This window comes from Aedes aegypti, chromosome 2, assembly GCF_002204515.2.
Source record: "Aedes aegypti strain LVP_AGWG chromosome 2, AaegL5.0 Primary Assembly, whole genome shotgun sequence".
In the NCBI taxonomy this organism is placed as follows: Eukaryota; Metazoa; Arthropoda; class Insecta; order Diptera; family Culicidae; genus Aedes; species Aedes aegypti.
The window spans coordinates 474,046,373-474,068,652 of NC_035108.1; the positions used below are offsets into that span (position 1 = coordinate 474,046,373).

Here is a 22,280-nt window from a genome sequence, read left to right on the forward strand (position 1 = left end):
AGGTAACGCACAAAGGTTCGGTTTTTGGGTTATTTTGCTCTTCGCTCTCTGACAACAATAGAAAGAGCGAATGAAATAGGGAGAGAAAAATAACTCAAAAGTAAGTTTAAAAAAACTCAAATATGTGTTTTCCGTTTTCTCCGTGTAGCGAATGGAACGAGAAAAGGTAGTCCAGAAATTTATACCAGTGGGGCAGGCTCCTTCCGGAGTTGAGCGGTAAGGCTAGGGCTCTTTTGCCTTGAGCTGCCGTGCGATCTAGAAGTGCGCCAGAAAAAAAATGGAAAAAAACACAAACTAGTAGAAGAAAGTGATAATTACAATAAAAAAGTGTCGTTGGTGATGATTTTGAGTCAGTGAAAGATACACGATTCCACGCGGGGAAGCTCAGCCTAAGGGGCCGAACGTAGAGACCCAAGCCGCGTGTGTAGATAACCGCGTTGTACCGCGGAGGTGAAGGGCAAAATAGTCAAAACCTGTCCGAAATCGCAGGTGCCCAGAAGAGAACAGTACGCAGATCGGACGCCCACCAAGAGCGTAGCGTGTGACCATACTGACCCTAGTGCCCAGTGGCCAGAAGACCGACCCAGCGGCCGACGGTGGTGTGGGCCATCCTAATTATCCCCCCCCCCAAACACTCTCATCACTGAGTCATCAGGCTAGGCGCCCCTGGGATGAGACTAGGTAAGTCCGTGCTACTTTTTAACAAGTAGGGGAAGTGGTGGTAAAATGAACAGGGGTGGTAAAAGCTAAATTACAATGCCTTGCTAGAATAGATGACAGTTTATATCATCATCATCATAACAATTGCTTGAGGTATTATCTAATCAAAACATCACAGCATATATACAAAGAAGACAATAAACAAAACCTTTTGTATGACTTCTAATGTTCTATTTTTTAAAACAATATACAAGTATTCATCATTCAGTTAACAACATACAAGAATGCTTTATAATTCATTTAACAACATACAAGTATTCATCATTCAGTTAACAACATACAAGAATGCTTTATGATTCATTTAACAACATACAAGTATTCATCTTGATCCACGTGCTCTTCTCATTGTTTCCAGGGTTGAGGTCAATTTCCATTATGAACGAACTTTTTTCCTTCTTTGAACTGTAATAGCAAGGGCATTGAAATCCAGTTTTATTTTCAGTGTTCATTTTCCGTGTCGGTTTGAACATCATTGGAGGCATACGATGAATTAATTGCAAAATCTTTGGTACCACAAGACACTGATCTTGTATATCCCATCCGCCATTGTAAAGATAAAAGCCACGACCTATAAATCCATTTTCTATTGGTGTTCGAAGCACTGGTTTAGCTGTTTGTGATACTGAAACTTCCCATGTGAGGTCGTGCAAGGGGATATTGTACGCATCAGAATGAATCTGTAAAATTCAATTATAAAAAAATAACTAATTAGTAACGCACGTGTTGCACATTTGTGTAAATGGTATGTTAGAATTTCAAGATAAGTAATTTGCTGTCTCGCATAATGTTTAAAAACAAGTTCATAAAAATGTAAAAATAATAGAACTCACCCTCATTACGCTATGAATAAATAATTTTGGGTTCAGGAAGAATCCAAGTGTAACGTCCGTTGATAATTGACCCGTTTCAGTCCATTTACGTAAATGATTAACTCGGTGTTTCAGTTCGATGATCCAATCCGAAACGTTTTTGTCTGTAGAGTATGATAAACTCAATTGGGATATCCACGCTTGTGGTATTCTATTGCGCTGAAGATCTTGTAAGAAGTCTAGTAGTTCAGAGGTTATTGTGATAACTCCGGATAACATTTCAGATGTTTTTTCAAGACTTTGTCTTACTATTTCTAGAGTCAAATTATATTGATACGTTTCCTGCATCAAACATAAATTAACATGCGTCTTCTTTGACTCCACTATTCTTTGGACATTTTCGTAGTCGAGGCACTCAGGAACAACAATCAACAGTTCCATGATTAGCTTCTTAGCCTGTAAATAAAAAATGTATGAGAAGGTGATGTTTTCTTTTATACAGATGTGTCCATTTTATAGTGCATCTTCATTTTGGTATCATTAAACCAAAGTGATGATTGGTCCTTTTTCTTCTCATGACAATTATTGTATTATATTTGTGACAAGATTCATGAGTGTTCCGTGAAAATGAACATTTCTTTCAAATATACAGAAAAAACATACCTTATCTAGATTTGTCACATCAAATTGCTGACCATGTGATGATATTTTTCCTTGCAGTTGCACAAGACGAAGCTTCTGCAGAGCATACGCTGAACAAGATTCCAAATATATGATATTTGCGTTTTCATTTTGCCCAAACACTTTATTGCCGTCTTCTTGTGGAAACTGGCTCACAATAAAGTTCAAATATGACATAAAATTTACGTTCCGTGGAATTTGGTATGGCGTATCGTCGTCTGGTACCAAAGCACATTGTGACAACTCAATTAACTCCCGTCTGAAGATGTTCGTACAATAGGCATCAAAAATCCGCTGATCCCAACTGTCGGTAAAATTTGCTAAAATAATAAAATGGTTGTTAATTTGATTTTGCTTTAAATTCATAGAGATATAAAGACGAAACTAAATAATACAAAGGGTACAATATAAGTATAGATTGAATGAAACTTTAATTAAATCTAACTTTATATCCAACATGACTTCGCGAAACATTTTTTTTTTGTCTCAAGCATCAAAGTACTACTATTTACTTAATCTAGGATTGCATAATACTTCTTCTTCTTGTTCTTCTTCTAGGCATTACGTCCTGCTTCTCAGCATAGTGTTCAAGAGAACTTCCACAGTTGTTAACTAAGAGCTTCCTTTGCCAAAGTTGCCATTTTCGCATTCGTATATCGTGTGGCATATACAATGATACTTTATGCCCAGGGAAGTCAAGGAAATTTCCATTACGAAAAGATCCTGGATCGACCTTCTGTGCTGTGCTCCCGGCGAGACGCCTCTCAATCGCTACTCGGTGCTACGGCTCGTCATCGATATGCTAGTTGAAAAACAACTGCTTAGTAACGAAGAGCCTCTAGGGGAAGTGGTGGTAAAATGAACAGGGGTGGTAAAATGAACACCGTTCCTTTTACCGAGAAAAAACAAATTTCGATGAATTTTTATCACGCACGGACGATTTAGAGCATAAATCTGAGTGTTCGAGTTGATACGGAGGTCAATTGAAGTGAAAATATCAACGAAAACTAATATTTTAGAAAACCACGTTTGAAAATTAGAACTGACGTAACTTTTAGCTCGGAAGACTTGAGGTTTTTCAGTGAGGTGAATATCGTTATGATATGATGTCAATTCTGATACCTTCAGAATTCTTTTTCAATTGGTTACAATCATTAATTGATATATTTTCGGTAGGGCAATGAAAATTTTCAGAAATATTTGTTTTGCTCACGTTTTTTGCGTGGTGTTCATTTTAACACCAACCGCTGTTCATTTTACCCACATAGTGCAGGTAAAATGAACATTTGCATCGCTTATTGATAGCGATGAAAATATGTGAAAATTTAGCTATTTTAGTCTGAATTGATGTCGCTGCTATAGATTATTTCCCTATTTTTGATGTTGTGCGATAGAACTATACAAATTCCTCGTTTTTCTATCAGAAACAAGATGATTTCCTTAAGGTGTTCATTTTATCACCCTTTCCCCTACAGCTATTTTCGCCTCATTATGCAGGTGTCTAGATGGTCTACATTAAACGGTGGAAGACTCGCGATCCGAGAGTCTCGCTGAAAAATGTCGCCATCACTTCGATTATTGCGTTGAGTTATAAACAGCACATGTGAGCACATGAGACGCATTGAGACAGATCTCAAGAAAAATGAAGCACACCAAAAAAGTTAACCAGCTTGTATGACGATTTATTTTATTATTTGAGCACAGAAGTCACCCTTATGTGTTTAAGAACACTTATCAACGAAGATCATGATCAGAAGGCCAGCTCCAGAGACACGTTGTACGCCGATTGGAAGATTTGTGCCATTTCAGCACGAGTCGTGCATAAATACGACGAATGTTAAAAAAACATCGAATTTTGCAACGAGTTACATACAACATTTTTCATTTTTTTTTCATAGCTAGATTATTTCTAGAAGCACCGATCTTCACCTGTGTCGCATTCGGGTCGTCGAACGGATATAGAATCAGAGGCTTGTATCAGATTCAGCAACCGTTAATCTATTAGAAACACATGATTTGATCCTTGAGACAAGGATAAAAGGTATTTTTGTTACGCTGTGTTACAATCGCTATAAATGATAAGCTTAACACGAGAATGTCAAATGGAGAGTAGTGAACTTTGAGGAAGATATTCCTAAGCAAACATATAGAGGAGGAGATCCTTTATAAATATCGAAAAAGAAAACTTACTGCCATATCCAACTTGAAGCACTGCGTTTTTCACGAAAGACCACAGCACATCATCTCCATCTGCACTTGGTATGATGCTAGAGTCTATTATACTGCTAGATGGTAACGTTTGAATGTTTTTCTTGTATTTTGGTTCCATCAATTTGTCGAAGCTGTATGCCACTAGGCTTTCGGAAAGCTGGAAACGTTCAAAAATATTTTGATTGTTCTATTAACAAAGAATACTCCTAATACATACCTTAAAATCCATTATCGTGAAATTGTATTGCATATTCCAGCCTAAACTCAAGTACTTATTTCTCTCATTTAACAATGCGTGGAAGAAGGCCAAAGCAAAAATCAGCTTATTGTAATTTAAAGAATGTTTGGACTTTTCAGTTTTTCTGAAATTGTCTCCAATTTGTTCAAAAATTAGTTTCATATTATGCTTGATGCCCTGTAATAATTATCAGAGTGGTAAATGTACATTTTTATGTACGTTTTGTCTCAAATTTCGAATATGTCTCTTATTTGAAAACTTGACTTTGTAGCGTTTTTTTCATTAGTCATATTCGGAATTTGAGACAAAACGGTATCTAATCGATATGAAAATAGTATGTCGATTCCGAAAAATAAATATAACAACAGAGAGAGTGACTTTGATAGCTTATTCTAAGCGTAAGGCTTTTCATATTGTTCAGACAGGAATTAATTCGTTTTCATGTAGTTCTCTTTTCTTTCTATAATTAGTCTAACGCGGTATTGTTTTTCATAAGAAAAGCGATGTCAAAACAGAATTTTATTGCTATGTTAGCGGTGATGTAGGTCATGGCTGCAAGTGTCTTTTGATTGGTTTATCTTATCGCACTTGCATCGCATCACAAGGCAAGATTTGCACATTAAACCAAACTAGCCATATAACAAAAATATTTTGAATGGAAAAATATTATAAAGAATTCAAAAAAAAAATCGCTATAATCATTTAATGGTGTTGCAATAACTTCTGGGGATATCTACAATGTGAATTATGCTCATTAAAATATGATTGACATTACACAGAAAATGATCCTCACAAAGCTTGAAGAACAGTCAGTGAAATTTTGTATGGAAATTAGTATGAAGATAAATAACAGTTTTTTTTCTACAATCGATCTCATAGGAGGTACCAGGAACCTGAGCATGGATCAGTTATTCAGTCATTGGTTACATATCAATTCGATATTACAGTCAACTCTCTATAACTAATATCTACTTACTGTTGGAGAGCTGCACCTATACTTGAGGCAATTATGTAGCACGTGAACTGGAAATAGTGTTTTCCTATTGTGCATAACTATCCAAAGACGAAAGCCGGATTTTTGATCAATTGTTCTTAAATATTGATGAATAAGTTCAAAATTTGCCAGAAATTGTCTTGATTGCCAACATTGGTTTAAATAAAGCCAGTTTTGAGACTTCACACAGTTTTTCAAATGCTTCACAGTGGTTTCAAAAGATTCTGTACCCATATTAACGTGTTGAAGTGTTTTGTTTGATTTTCCATTATATATTTTATGTAGATTGTGCACTTCTTCCAGCGGTTTATTTTCATCATCTGAAATAAGAATAATCGGTGTGGCTGGATCTGATATACTCAACAAGTCGTGAAGAGTGCTTGAATTATCATCAATAAATCTTTTTCCTTGATAAGTTGCCACAAAACTTTTCATGCATGGCACAGTTCTATCCAACCGTACACTGCGAACTAAAGTATATTTTTGGAAAAGAGTCAGATTTCGATCCCAACTTTCGGGAAGGGTTTCTTCTTCTGGGAACTCAGATAAACACCATGTTTTCCAAGTTGCATTGATTTCATCAAATGATTGTGCAATTCCTCGAAATCCTGGAAGTTTATCCAATTCTGTTATGTTATCCCATAGCGCAGGTTTGATCCAGTCCGGATTAGGATTTTCGATTTGTTCATGTCTATCAATTTTTTCAGCTCCATTGAGAAAAAATAAGAATTCTCTTGCAGTTAGGACTTCTTCTTCAAGTAAAACTCGAACACATAAGTGAAATGCAAAAATTGTTTGGTCTGATAGACTAAGCGCGCAGCGAACATATCTGAAAACAATTGAATAAAATTTAATGACACTGTACATTAAATATTCGTCCAAATCATGTGCTTTTTCTATACATGTATAATATATAGAATAGTATGTAACAGAAATAGAGAGCAGCATTCTTCCCCTCACAGCAAAAAAAAAAAATGTGTTGTAATATTACTTCGCTTTCGCTGCATCGTAAAGTGCGGGAATGGATACAGTCATCTCTCCAGATCGAGTTATCGAACCAAAGTAAAATTAAAATTGTTATGGCTACATCGATAGTCGCTTGAACCGTAATTGCATTAATGTTATGTTCTATAGCTCGATCTCAACTGGATTGTAAATGTTGCTTATGTATGTTATTAAGAAGTAACGGCAAAGTCATTTGAAGTGCTACCTTCAAAAGCTGTTGCCAATAACCGTAAACCGAAATCAGACAAATTTTAGTGTTGCCGATCTGGTTGCTTCTCACTCTTTGACACTCTACATATATACTGTGATCTATGTATTATATGTTATTAAAAAAATCCACGTTTAAGCTATACAGTCACTGACTAGTTAGAGTAGTACCTTATTGGTAAAATCGGTGTGATAGCAACGATCAAATGATTCTGTTGGATATTGTTAGCACGATCGGATGTGCTCTTCTGAGTGTTTAAAAAAGGTGAATAGTGCGATTTGGAGGATTGGCGGAAGGTTACTACACAAGTCATTTATTGTTTCTATGTAAGTTAATGAGAAAATCAACTTTTTGCTCTCAGTACTCCAACTTTACGTTTCAGTTTTCAATGAAACTGTTGTTATTTAACTATTATAGCTTTATTAGTATGGATTTTTGCCCTTGGCGAGCTGTTCTTAAGCTGAATTCTGAAGTGAAATCTTCCCAGTTTTGCTGTGTTTTTGGGTAAAGTTGTAGCTGAAAAGACTTCTATTCAGAAGAAGTTTTTGTATTTTTCTTTAGAATATTACAGCAAAAAGTTAGAAGGACGGTACGTCCTCTTAAAGTTGTCACTTGTAATCGAGACAAGGGGGTCATCCAAATATGACGTCTATCATTTGGAGGAGGGGTGGGGTCTATGGAAGTCTATGCATGTATAAGGTATTGAAAAAAGCGTGACAGGGGGGGAGGGAGGTCCAGAAACCCAGAAAAACAATGGACGTCATCTCTTTAATGAATGTTCGAATCCTCTGAGCAGAATCTCAAATAGAGAAACTTAAAAGTAGATGGAGTACCGTGTACCTTTCAATTCCGCTCCTAAATGCTTATCTTTGACAGATACGCGTATTTCGACTACCACTTGCAGTCTTCTTCAGTGTCAGTTACTCGTATCCACAGGTGGATAGGAGTAACTGACACTGAAGAAGACTGCAAGTGGTAGTCGAAATACGCGTATCTGTCAAAGATAAGCATTTAGGAGCAGAATTAAAAGGTACACGGTACTCCATCTACTTTTAAGTTTCTCTAATGGACGTCATACTTGAATCTTTCTACAGGTCAGTTAGTCAAAGTAATATCTGTATCGTTCGTTTTATATTGAAATACGCGGACCGTATTATTGAATTGCGTATCCTATTATCATCAATAATAATTTACATATTTTTACTTACCGGAAGAGATTAAATGTGTGATGATTGATAATTTTTTTCTTGCGTTCTTCAATATTCTGTTCTCTTCCGCTTTTTTCCAATGATTCGATGAATAAAAGGATGTACCATTCAAGTTTGAACCGGTATGCAGCATTGACATGCTTGAGATCTTCAAGTATAAAAAATAATAAAGAGGCTCTCGTAGCACATGATCTGTATATGTCTCTAGAGCTTTCAATTTCAGTTTTGGTTAGAGCTGCATGCTTCAAATTTTCTTTCACACTGCTTGCGGTTTGTTTTGATACTTGTAGTGTGCCATATAACTCCTCATTTTCGATTAGGGGTAATTGGCTGTGGTTTAAAATATGCAAAATATTTTCCTCTAGATTTGTTATTGTCTCATTGCTAGATATTATCATTTGTTCAAGTGCTTCCTTACGCTCTTCTAGAGATGGATTTTCGTGTTTGATTATGGTCACTGAAATGTAATAGAAAAATAAATGATATCTCACGTAAAATATACTATTTATATTCGGACAGTCTTTGGATCATTTATCAAGATAAATAATTTTGATTAGTCTCGTTCCAGAGCTGTTTTGGTATAGAGCATGAAAAAATAAAACTAATACAAACAATTCGAAGTTTTTTTTTCCAGTTTCTCTTATGGTTTCTTTTTTGTTCCGTGCTACATTATTTCCTGCTCTGAATTATGCACTGTCTATTAGTCATTACGCAACTGTTGCGAAATGATCATTACTCAACGCTTATTCATTACGCAACTATTCTGAGTTTCGTAACGAATCATTACACAAAAATTTTCAGAAATAGCAAAATAATGGTGAATGCATCCCGGTACAATTTCAAATGGTCTTCTACAAATTTGCAAAAAAAAAAATGTAGCAGAACTCGATTTTTACAGCGCTTGTACGATTCGTGCTATAAAAAACTTCATTCTGCTAACTACTGCGTAAACTACTTGTATCCAAAAAGTTGCAGAAACATAATTTTTACGTGCTGCACGAGTCATACATTCATCCAGCGAGGCTTGCCGAGTTGGATAATTACGATGGGTCCGGTAAAATCGAGTAAAAATTGTTGTGTAATCATTCATTACGCAACTCAAAACAGTTATGTTAGATGACGCGTTGCGCAGTAGTCATCACACCACTAATTTCAGTTGCGTAATAACTATTACCACATTGGATAATTCAGTGTAGGAAAGTAGGCCAGTTCATGACAAATGGTGGGGATGCAAAACAGCATATTACAGTGAGAAATTGCAGAAATAACTATTTTGCGATGGAATGAAAGCAACTAGTTAATACCTAAAAGTTTGACTTCTAATCCTGATTTATCCAAAATAAAGTTGATCACGTTGGCTGTTTTCTTCAGCTTGTTGTGATACGGAATTTCTTCAGTAGTTATGACGACCAGGGCACTGTCATACTGTTTTGTTCCAGATTTATTACTATGATATGTTTTGTGATACGTTTGTAGTTGACTAAAATGATTTATATTGGCCTCTCGCAAATTCACAGCTATAATATGTTGATGACTCTGAGCAAATTCTTCGACTTGAGAAAGTATTCTTTCTTCATCAAGGTTGTAACTTATTAATTTAGTGTTTTGTTGAAACAACCACCGACGAATTTCTCCTTGTGGGTCCACAGCTAGTGGAGATCTAAGATTACTATTAAGCAGTATAGTTGCGTTTTCCACAGTTAAACCATCATTGGGAAGTCCAAGAGAGCACCATGTTTGCAAGGTTTCGTTAGAATAAAAATAACTAAATGTAGAACAATTCGCCGTGAAAGATATTTCCAGAGCTTCAAGATCGACCATCCATTGACTCTTAAGGGATTCTCGCGTAGCAGGTGTTATGCATCCAAAATAAACAAGTGATGCAGCTACAATTACTGAATTTCCGATGAGCTGATCATATTGACTTTTGAGTTCTTCAGCTGTATTTTTCCAACGTGAGTTTTCCTCACTAAGGCCATCAATCAGAGTTTCTGACCGTTTCAATTTAATTGCCATGGCCTTTGCATTTTCTTCTAATTCAAATTTACTTTGCATTTTAATTTCATACTCTTTTCTTAGCAAAGTTAGTTGTTCTGCTAGTTCAGTTAGTCTTTGTTCAGCTTCCCGTAAAGACTGTTGTTTTTCTCGCAAAGAATTTGTGGCATCTTCCATTCTTTTTATTTTTGGTCCTACATACCTGAAATATAATACACGTGTTGAAAAAAAATACGTGTTAGTGATTAGTTGTTCAGCTACATTATTACATTTAATACGAAAACGATTGAAATGAATATATGTACAGTTAGAAGTATTGCACATTAAATAAAAATTAAATGATTTTAAATCTTACACGGAGCCACAAAACTAATTTAACTTTTTTTACTCAATGCGGCTCTTCCGTGGGATAACCTAAATTTGGCACAACTGGCATATGGCTCACAGTAGGGGAACCTGGGATAAAATGCACCATTTAAGGAAGATATGTGCAACATGTATGCTTCATTACACGAATCTAGTTGGTTTGTGTTCACCCTGCATGGTGTTGAGTGAATTTTGATCCGAATTTATGCTAGATTGTTGGAAAATTTTACATTTTGCAAACACTACTTTTGCGTGAATTGAACAATGCGGGGAACGATGCACTGCTATTAGAGCAAAACGCACCACAATAATGAGGCATGATGCACCATCGCGTTACAAACAAAATTTTGTTTATCGAAAAAAAAAGGAATTTTGGTTGATTTTCGCTTACAAGATGATACAATTGTGGGGCCCAGATAGCCGTAGCGGTAAACGCACAGCTATTCAGCTTGACCATGCTGAGGGTCGTGGGTTCGAATCCCGTTGGTCGAGGATCTTTTCGGGTTGGAAATTTTCTCGATTCCCAGGGCATAGAGTATCTTCGTACTTGCCACAAAAAAAAATGGTCAATCGGCAAAGAAAGCTCTCAGTTAATAACTGTGGAAGTGCTCATAAGAACACTAAGCTGAGAAGCAGGCTTTGTCCCAGTTGGGACGTAACGCCAGAAAGAAGAAGAAGAAGATGATACAATTGTGTATAAATACGTTGTTGAAAACTTGAAATAACCTAACTTTTATGGTTATAGCCAAGAATGGAAGAAAATCATCTCTAGCGACAAATAACACATTATTCGAATGATCTAAGAGGGCCGTCGTTCTTGCAAAAGCATGATTGCGATACCTCATTCCACGCGCGTTGAGCCGATACAAGCCGCATCAGATAAACTGTTTGTCGTGGGCAAAACAAAAAAATCTTAAAATTTTAATTGCATTTCCGTAAATATATCTAGGGTAGGTGTACCAGTTATGGACATAGTGGTTCCCTATTTCGCCATACGTGATTACTTCTAATTTTGAATTTTTGTGTGTGTTGTGGTAGTTAGATTTAAGATATATCTTGATGTTAAAATATTCAAACAGATTTAAAATGTGAAAGTTATCAAAATTTCACATATGTCCGAATAGGGAACCACTATGGCCATAACTGTCACACCTACCCTATTAGTGATTGTAACCCATTCCGAAAGAAATCTAAAGCTATCAAATTTGACATCATATCATAACGATATTCATATCACAGAAAAATCTCAAGACCACTGAGCTAAAAGTTACATCAGTTCTAATTTTCAAACGTGGTTTTCCAAAATCTTAGTTTTCGTTGATATTTTCAGTCCAATTGACCTCCGAGCACTCCGATTTATGCTCTGAATCGTCCGTGCGTGGTAAAAATTCATCGAAATTTGTTTTTTCTCGGTAAAAGACACGGTGTTCATTTTACCACCTCTTATATATATATTAATTAATCGGGGGATGTCTCCCTATCCATGTTTTTACTTATCACATTTACACACTTGCCCCGTGGAACCTTATATCAGGCGTATGCTGAATTGAGGGCGTAAGTCGCATGGTCGATTTCACTTAATCGACACTCTCTTCTGCGGATAAAGGTGACAAGGTGCAAATTTTCCAGCAGTTTTTCAGTTTAGGATACTAGGCGGTGATGCAATCTTGCATCCTGATAAAAGTTGCCAAAAGACTTGCATCTTGTCACCTCTATTCGCAGAAGAAAGGATCGATGAAAAGTAATCGATCATGCGACTTACGCCCTTATTCTAGCACACGCTTGATATTATCTATTACATGCTTGATATTATCTATAGAATTTCGTTAACTCAAATGTACTGTAAAGGATCCAAATATATACACACTGATTTGAGCTTGACAATTCAAAAATTGAGGTGCCAAATTTTTAAAGCTGATTCTTAGTAATGAACGACGTTTGTTGGTATACTTTCAGCAAAATATTTTCCGTACCTCAGCAAGCAAGCCCCACGCTTGCTGAGATATCGTAAAAAAAGCTGAGCACTTGACACACGCTACGTTATAATAATCGAATGTACATGACATTTTTTCCCGCTAGAGTTTAGTGTTTGAGTTATATTTTCATGATCGGAAATAGTTATGAACAGCTGAGCAAAATCATTATGCGAAATTATAGATTTTAATAATATTCATTGAGGCGTCAAATCATAATTATTTATTATCAAACTTTTGAGTATTTTTGCTTCAGTGTATATTCCATTTTTATAATCGTTTGATTCAGACATAGCGTGTAGCGGTTCCAATCTTAGTAAAATGCTTTGAAAAATGAGATTTGTGTATATAAGTCGTAAAACAATATTTAGTAACATTTGCAATGAACGCATATAGAAAACAACACAAAAGTTCACTCTTAAGGCGAAGTAGGTCGTCATTGAAATTTGTACGTATCGTTGATGATTGTAGCTAAATCATGTCACAATATCGTATTGTTGAAAATTAGTCAGTATTGTATTGACGCATCAGAATAAGTATCAGCATACATTCTGCATGTCAGTGCAAATGGTGATACTGGCCCTATAACACTTCCCCAAATACCTTTACCCCGAAAACCATCTCCCCGAAAACCAGTACCCCGAAAACCATTATCCCGAATTAATGTGAACTTTGAGGGCTGAGTTGCTTGCAATATCAACATGGCTGACGGACTACTTAAGGCTAAGGCTAAGGCTAAGGCTTAAGGCTAAGGAGTCATTTTTTACAAACAAATCGTACGCAATCGTATGATCTAAATATACCAACTACATCTCATCAATGTAATACGAATTCACCGAAATGTGGGAATGTGTGAAAATAATTGTAACATTATTGTCTGAACTTACTTGTATACTTTTCCATAATTGTCTATAGCACGAACCCAAAGCATTAGCGATTTAGCTGCTCTTGATACTACACCGACTTTATTTGGCTCAAGTTCGGGATTACGAACGAATCCGCCTATCGTCTTGAGTGTACTCTCAGGTATGTTATTTTTATCATAGTTTTTTAAAGTGTCCAAGAATTTTTGCTCTCCTAACTGACGTTTTGCTTCTGTCCATGTTGGTTCCTTTCCTAACAGTATCATTACGGCGTTCAAAACTAGTTCTACTTTAACTGGTGGCCGGGCATATGATTTGATCTCGTTCATGTCCTTTTTATTTAAAGAATCTAGAGCTGCAATTGCGGAATTCAATGCTGGCATTGCTTTGTTAAGATCGGTTTCTGCAATAGCAGCCAATTCTTTGCATATAATCTCTTCTGCACCAATCTTTACTCGCTTTTCTGCAACTTCTTGGTTCTGTAGATCAGCGTTTGCAGTTTGAGCTTGAATATTGTTTATAAATTCGTTTAATTCCTGTTGATAAACTGTTATTTTTTCCTGTTGCTTCTCCAGATCTATTTTGAGATTAGCGACACTTTCCGTTGCTTCTTTTATACGACGTATTCCGTTTGAAAATTTCTTAAAGTTTTTGGCTATTTCGTTCCGTTTGTTATGAAATATTCTGAAAAAAAGCGTGCATATTTGAATGTGGAGAAAATTTTTCATACCCAAGTAACCACACCACAAGCATTATATTGCTGTTTGCATTTCAGATGCAAATCTTGACAAAATGAGCTTCAAATGCGGTAAGACAAAACAATCAAAGGACATTACCGCCAACCTCATTGGTGTTCCCGCATTTGATATTTGCGTTTCAAACGCACACAGCAAGATCACAACCCTAACTTGATAGGAAATCAACATCTGTAATGTAATGCTTTACAGTAGCATATGTCAAGGAATTGCGCATTAAATCAACATCTTGGAAACTTTATTGCACTACATGCATTTTACTCGCATTAAAGTATGCATGATGTCATTACTAAGATAAATGCTATAGGGTGATGTGCTAGTATCCATCGTATTAAGCATTGATCAGTGAGAACTGCAATTTTCCCAGTATTACAGTGAATGATGCTGACACAACCGATGCCAAACAATTCCTTCTCAAAACGGCTTTAGCATTGTACAATAAAATTTTGATAAATCTTGATCTCTTTTTGGAAATAATGCAAAGAAAATGCATCTTACCGTATTCTCAGTCCGTCGTATCGTTTTCAACTCCGTCGCAATCAGTTTCCAGATTCGTCTCACAACTTACGGTTCACTGTGTGTATTGAATGGTTAAAACACAACATATCAACGCTATAATAAAATGTTTTACTAGAATATATAGATCTACTGGCATCTCTCTCCATTCCTTCAGCATGATGGAATATCCTAATTTCCCTTAAAATTCATTGTTCGTTATCAAAATTCAGCCCAAACATATGAACACAATTCCTTTTGACCGTACAATTATGACATTTGCTCACAGTACAGCGAAAACAACACAATCAAAGAAACCGTATTTTTACATCGAGCGTCGCACACACATTGATGCGCACAAGCTTTTTTTTTCTCAGTACGACGGATTAAACTTTGTTTACATTCTCAATTATACGCGGCGGTTGAGGAAATTTCGTAAAATTTGATGATTTATTGAAGTTTTACGGCGTGTGATTGGAATGAAATCCTTCAGTGAAGAAGTACGAAGGTTTTCCATAGTGAAAATAAGTGCCCGGCGAATTAAGTCACCCACGGGGGCGGGAAGAAACTTATGTTAGAAAGTGGTGTGGCTCAGTCGATCGCTAAGCATTTCTCTCAAATCGTGTTCGTCCATGCGATTTCGGTGAAAAGTGCAAAGTGGATAATTGAACTGAAGTTATTTACCGAAATACAGTAGTTTTATTGCATTTTTGGTGTACAAGTGTACAAACCATAACAGCTTTCACAAAATTACACTTGGATAATGAATCTATGTTGCAGGTAAGTTTGAATATCCGCCGTAGTGGAACATTTAAAGTTTGATACGACGAATAGTAGCGCTTACGACGAAGAAGAACAAAACCCTATTGCTCTCATAAAAGCAAGCATTCATGACAACTAATGAGCCTTATATAAAGCTCTTGTCAATAGATCGTTTGGGAAAAGGGATCTAATTAATAAAAAAAAAATGAGGAGGTGGAGGGAATTCCTAAAAATATTTTAAGTTTATGTAATATGCTTATTGACTACATTATCTACGATTCCATGGCTAAATGACGTTCGACCTGTTCTCTACTATAAGGGGTCGTACACAAATTATGTCACGCTCCAAGGGGGGTGGAAGGTAGAGTGTGACAAGCCTTACAAAATGTTTTGAGAACTCATACAAAAAGTGTGACAAGGGAGGGTCAAAAATGTCGAAATTTTGCAATGCGTGCCGAGGAAACTTACACGACAAGTAAATTTGGCAATGAGTGTCTCTTAGAAAGCCTATGATCTAATTATACTTAGATATGCGGGACTTCATCGTAAAACAGAACATTAAATTTCTCTAGCTTTGTAGCACATAAACAAATGTGTTCAATTATGGAACTTTACCGCCGGTTTCATTCAAAGGCACAGTCCACCATTGATTAAGATTGTAGAACTCAAGAGTTTATGTGTGCAATTGAATCCTTTTAAAAATGTTCACAGTATTTATGGAAAGGCGCTATTTCTTCTGTATTAAATGCTTCAGAGTGCACTTGTCCTTGTGCTATGCAGCGCCGTACAAGATAGACCTTTTGAGCTTTTGAATAATGCATCGTCAAGAGCTCATCTAGCTTCGAGAAATAGTGCACAAGGAATCCATCGCGTCGATCATCAGCAAACCCATTCCTTAGGAAGTGCACACTAGGCCGTCCCTTATTTTACGAAAATGCGAAATGTTAAAAGTTCGTCATCGTAAAGTGCTCGTTTTGGTAAGAAAAAAATCAGGTAAAAAATTGAAGTCCGTACATGGACGCTAAGTGGTCCCCCAACGGACCTGAAGGTATCAGGAGTAGATGACCCCGTGCGCAAAATCGAGCTCGCTGCTCTAGTGCACGCAGCATGAGTATGAAATGCCACCAATAACAAATTGTTCTGCGCGCGTTGATAATCAGCATAGAAGTTTGTTTTCTTTGGGATAATTCAAATATTACGTAACGCAAAATTTGCCAATTTTAGACCCTCTCCCTCTCCCACATAATAACTTTTGTATGAAAAAATTAAAATTTTTGTGTGGACCGTAGCATTACGGAAGACTCCCTCCCTCCCCCTGTTGCGCTACGTAATATTTGAATGATCCCTTTGAAGTTATAAATTCTATGTCAGCGTGCAGTGTTATGAAGATATCCACAGTATAAAATATTATTTTACCTCAAATTATATGCTGATTATGAATTTGTTACTAGTGGCTTTTCGTACTCATGTTGCGTACACTAGAGCAGCGAGCTCAAATTGTCGCACGGGGTCATCTACACCCAATACCTTTAGGGTCGTTGGGGGACCACTTAGCAACTCTCACTCTCATCACTTTTTCCTTTTTTCAAAACGTTCTGGTGCGAGATAACTGAGAATTGGCGTTTTGTCTATACCAAAAATTTATATTACTACAAATATGGTTTCGCAATCCCGGTCGAGCTTCTCAAGCACGGAAGCGAGCAGATTTAACAGTCGATCCACCGAGTACTTCTGAAAGTATGGGAGGACGAAGAATTGCCCACCGGCTGGTTGGATGGCCTCATCCGCCCTATCTACAAGAAAGGGCACAGACTGGAGTGTGCCAGTTACAGAGGAATTACCCTGCTGAATTTGGTGTACAAAATTTTGTCGCGCATCCTGTTTAACAGACTGAGACCGCTCGAGGAGTCCTTCGTCGGCGAATACCAAGCTGGTTTTCGTGAGGGCCGTTCGAAAACAGACCAGATGTTTAGCTTCCGAATGATCCTAGGCAAATTCCGGGAGTATAACTTGCAGACTCACCATCTGTTTATTGATTTCAAGGCGACGTACGACTCAGTGAAAAGAAATGAGCTTTGGCAGATAATGTCTGAAAATGGTTTTCCGGCGAAACGTGCTACGCTGGATGGTTCGTGACATTAGACGGATTGGAGCAGGGAGACGCACTTTCGAATTTACTGTTCAACATTGCACTCGAGGGTGCTATTAGGAGATTTGACGTGTAGAGAAATGGCACTATTATCACAAGGTCGCACATGCTCCTTGGCTTTGCGGACGATATAGACCTAATTGGAATCGATCGCAGGTCAGTGGAAGAGGCCTTCGTGCCTCTGAAGAGGGAGACAGCGAGGATAGGCCTGACCATTAATTCTACCAAAATGAAGTACATGGTTGCAGGTAGAGATAGAGTCAGGCTTGGTGGTGTAGGTGCTGAGGTAGTGTTTGATGGGGATGTGTTTGAAGTTGTTGAAGAAATTGTTTACCTTGGAACACTTGTGACATGTGACAACGACGTTTCCCGCAAAGTGGCTGCGAATAGGGTCTTTTACGGACTACGTAACCAGCTTAGGTCCCGCAGCTTGCAAACGGAAACAAAATTCGCCCTGTATAAAACATTGATTTTTCCGGTGGCTCTCTACGGGCACGAAGCGTGGACGTTGAAAGAGTCAGACCGGAAAGCTCTCGGTGTTTTCGAGCGTGAAGTACTGCGGACAATACTCGGTGGGAAACTCGAAAATGGTGTGTGGCGCAGACGCATGAATCACAAGTTATATCAAGTGTACAAAGATGCGAATATTATCAAGCTTGTAAAATACGGCAGACTTCAGTGGGTCACTTAGTGCGAATGTCGGAAGAATGAATTGCGAAAATAATATTCAGCAGGGAACCAGGTAGAGGTCGGCGGCTTCGGGGAAGACCACGAATACGCTGGCTGTACGCAGTGGACCTGGCGACCCTAAACGTTCGGGATAACTGGAGAAGTTTCGCCCAAGACCGACGAAGATGGAGCTCTACAATACGCCCGGCAATGGCGTGATGCTACCCTTTAGGCATCAAGGTATCAATGTAGGTATGGTTTCGCAATCTTTTACAAAGAGTAATCTTGATTTTGTACTATGGATCATATCTGCATTCTATATCGTACGGCATAGGGAAAAAAAAAAAGGATTTTTGCAGTAATGGGACAATAATGGCATGACGCGGAAAATTTTAACTCATACCCATTTTACCACAGAAATTTGAATAAACTGTAATACTTACCTGGTAAATGTGTAAAGTAATTCAAAGTACCAGCTATCAAGAATGTGTGAATTTCTATTCGAATTCCTCAGTTCTTGAGTAACTACTGAATGTATTCTTGTTGCTGCTTCAGACATTGCAATTTGCATCCGTTCTTCAGTGCTTTGCACTAAGCTCTCCCGCTTCCGTATTAGCTAAAAATATATGAAAGTTGGAGATTCTGTAGAGAAATTTCAATTCAAACCTCATTTTCGGATTTCGGTGAATGTCTCAAAAGCTACACAGTTCATTAATGTACATCGAAGCATTGATGTATTTTTTTTTTAAATTCAGTTAAAAATTTGAAAAATTTCAAGCAATTATGAATTAGCGAGCTATTTATCTGTTGAGAAATTTACCGGAATCTGCAAAATGACCTAAGTATGTACGGATTACTTCGCAATCCAGTAATATGTTTCTTTTTCATGTATGAAAAATTTTTGAAAATGCTTACTTTACTTCTTGGGGTTTCGTTCGTAGATTCTTTCATAATCGGGACATCAAAAACAATTTTTTTCTTGAAAAATGTTTCTGATATTTCATGGAGGCTTTTTTCTGTCATGCACTGTACGCAATTCTTTGTAATTATCGACATCATAGAAGGGTACGTTTGATGTATTTTCCTACAAACGTATTTCGTGATTAGTTGTTCTTATATAATAAATCAAGCTTTATTGATTAAGAATCTTGTCATAGTCTATAAAATTGAGTAAAAATTGGCAATAAAATCAAATGACACATTCTTGCCGAGGAAGTTTCTTGTTAGAAATTAATGTAAAATCATGAGCTGTACTTCAGTTATTAAGAGACAATGCTACTGTGTTCAGGATACTTGTTTCATAGTTGATGGTAATGTAATTCAGAGTAACAATGATCAGTTGTTTTGCATTTATTAAAAAATCATTTGAAAATGCTAATTTCTTAGTTTAAGATTTTTATAAAAAGGACTGTTTATATACTCTATTTTGTTTTAAGAAAGAAAGTTTTATGAGATTTTTTTATTTAGCTGCATGGGGCACCCTTGTAAAAAAATGATCGGTTACGAATAAAAAAAAATAGTAAAGACTGTTTAAGTTATTCTAAAATGAAAAACACCTTGAATCGCGAGATACACCTAAAGGTAGGCAATTTCGTTAGTAAGTGCATTATTCATAGTAATTTTTCAATTGCGTTGAATTGAAAATACTTTGAAATTTTGATAACGAAATCGTTTACGCGTGATGACGTTTTTAGTGAAAAACGAATTCTTCTTGCAATTATCATTTACAGATCTCATTGTGTGAAATGAATCCATAATCATGTAAATTATTGTTTCGAAAAGTTGTATAATTTACGCATGAGTAAATCTCAATTTTTACAAACAAAAACCTTATTTTATATTAGTTAACCAATATTAAAAAGTGAAACACTATTCATGCATTGAAAATATTTCAACGATAAATGATGATTCGAACTTCTACAAGGAGGGACATTCCGGTCAATGTTACTCCATTTTATGATATTTCTTATTCAATATGGGCAAGTATGTGCAAATGGCAGTGAAATGGTTAGGAAATTCATAGTTCTTTTTTATGGAAATTGAGGATGGAATAATTACCAGTATTGATGTTTCTCCATTGGTATAAGCAGTGCAAAGTGTAAATTTCTTCTTATTTGTAGCCAAGTGGTTTCTTCCATATTGCTTCTTGAATTTCTTGAGCATGGGTAATACCCTGATATGGTTCCGTTTACAATGATACTATTAATTATGTCCAGTAAACTTGAATTAATTTCTGCAAAGTGATCGATTCTTACGACACACAATGTTTGGTTATATTTGCAACATTCAAAAATTTCACCAAGTTTCAAATCTATAATTTCATCCTTGGTATTTGATTGTATGTCCAATATTTTAAATGATGTGTCCTTCACAACTTGTGCAGCTATTTTGCATATTGTTTCACGACCACTTCCTACGTTACCTACTAAAGCGATGTGCGCAGTTGCTTTGAAAATCCTTGAAACTCTAGATACATGTTCTATAGCATCGTAAAACAGAGTTGTTTCCGTATTGGGCCCCAAGCAAGCATCCATTTGTTGTCTGAAAATGATTGTATAGAAGTTTATCTCCTCTGTTGTTGCAGAATACAGTCAACTCTCCATAACTCGATATTGGAGGGACCATCGAGTTAGGTAGGTATCGATTTTCAGAACATAAACCAGTGCAACTGTGATCCAAGGGACCATCGGGTAGCCATGAAAACAAACTTTTACTATAGTTCTCTAATTCGATATCGAGATACAAAATATCGAGAAAGGGAGAGTTGACTGGATAAAGGTTTGATTTGATGCCGAATATGAGCAAAATTTTGTGAATGTAGGTTTAGAAGTGTAGTAGACACATTCCACGCAGATTAAGATATCTAACATTCACGAAACGCGACGCGAGACAAGACATAACTGTCATTACCATTCTGTCAGGACAGAAAGGTGATTTTTAAGCTTTCTTGACGTTAGTAAGAACTGTAAGTGTTATGTCTTGTCTCGCGTCGCTTTTCGTGAATGTCGTGTTGTTCTTACGTTAGCACAAATCACATAAATTGATAGTAAGATATCAAAATTTCAAACTCTGAAATATTTTCAAAACTATGGAGAAAATGGAAGATAATACGTATAAAAACATAAATACCATAAAAAAAATACCTGAAAAGTTATGCATGCTAATTTGCTAACTTGTATGGCAATTTATTTGCTTAATTTTCCAATGAATTCAAGTTTCATGTGTTAAACACTGCTTATCAACAAAGTTCAAATAAAAACATGTAAAAATTAAGCTATTTCATTCTGAATTTTTGTCGCTGCTTTTGATAATATCCCTATTTGTGATCCTGTGCGATAGAACTATACAAACTCCTCGTTTTTCTACCAGAAACAAGATGATGTCCTTAAGGTGTTCATTTTACCACCCCTTCCTCTACACAAATATACCAGCATACCAGTCCCATTTCTTGGTACTCGCTTATTTTGTTATCGCGCACCTTGACACATTTATATTCAAGTTTACAATAGATCCCAAGGCATTTCTCTTTTTGCAACTCGCATCGTTTAATTGTAAATAACATTCGAAGTTATCAAGTTCAGGGTTGGGAAAAAATCTGAAATTCATTCTACAGTAGCCAAACAAAGCCAATCGCAGTCAGCGAAGCCATTGAAACTCACGCCTATCGCTGCTGTAGGCAAACAGCCTTGAAAATAGCAAAATACCCGTTGCTAAGGGCAACCCAAAATTACTGTAGAAAAATGTTCTATTTCCCGCATTTAGAGCCTTCAATGACACTAACGAGTTAGAAAGTTCATGCACCCAACATAGGCTACTTGATGAGATTCACTTTTTTAAACCACTGTACTGGGAAGTGCCACGTGATTTCCGCGAAATTCAAGCCTACTACTATTACCATTCCCAGCACTGATCAAGTGATATGGTGATAACAGTGATAGTATTGAAGGTTTCCCTGGATTTGATTTTAATATTCCGGTCGATCAATTTGAAAAGCTGGTTGGATCCACTTGCTGCACGGAAATGTTGAATTTACACCATACTCAGAATTACAGTAGAACAAGTTTTGATTAGCCCAATTATGACAGTACTAATAATCCTGCTGTGTGCCCGGAACCACCTATCTTTCGACGATGCCAGCAGCGATGTGCACATTATTGCGCTGGTCCAAAAAGCCTATTT

The 22,280-nt window shown here is 36.7% G+C and overlaps 1 protein-coding gene across 2 annotated transcripts; it reads right to left on the minus strand.

Annotated features, from left to right (window-relative positions):
* Positions 1–962: 962 nt before the first annotated feature.
* LOC5569759 (dynein heavy chain 2, axonemal) lies at positions 963–20,717 on the minus strand. Of its 2 annotated transcripts, XM_021848385.1 has the most exons (12): positions 20,160–20,717; positions 19,017–19,185; positions 18,545–18,717; positions 13,296–13,955; positions 9,379–10,271; positions 8,075–8,531; positions 5,636–6,482; positions 4,639–4,836; positions 4,401–4,578; positions 2,193–2,530; positions 1,551–1,985; positions 963–1,397 (listed from the first exon to the last, which is right to left on the minus strand). In XM_021848385.1, the coding sequence occupies exons 1-12, from the start codon at positions 20,633–20,635 to the stop codon at positions 1,011–1,013; spliced, it is 5,211 nt and encodes a 1,736-aa protein (XP_021704077.1). In that variant the 5' UTR covers positions 20,636–20,717; the 3' UTR covers positions 963–1,010. The 2 variants fall into 2 exon arrangements, with proteins under 2 accessions (XP_021704077.1, XP_021704078.1); XM_021848386.1 differs by lacking the exons at positions 9,379–10,271; positions 13,296–13,955; positions 18,545–18,717; positions 19,017–19,185; positions 20,160–20,717 and having other exon boundaries at positions 8,075–8,870.
* Positions 20,718–22,280: the final 1,563 nt, after the last annotated feature.

Coding starts and splice junctions, on each gene's coding strand:
- LOC5569759 (XM_021848385.1), bottom strand. CDS start 20,635: ATGGATGCTTGCTTGGGGCCCAATACGGAAACAACTCTGTTTTACGAT. Junction 18,718..19,016: donor ACGAAACCCCAAGAAGTAAA/GTAAGCATTTTC, acceptor ATATATTTTTAG/CTAATACGGAAGCGGGAGAG. Junction 1,986..2,192: donor ATGTGACAAATCTAGATAAG/GTATGTTTTTTC, acceptor TTTTATTTACAG/GCTAAGAAGCTAATCATGGA.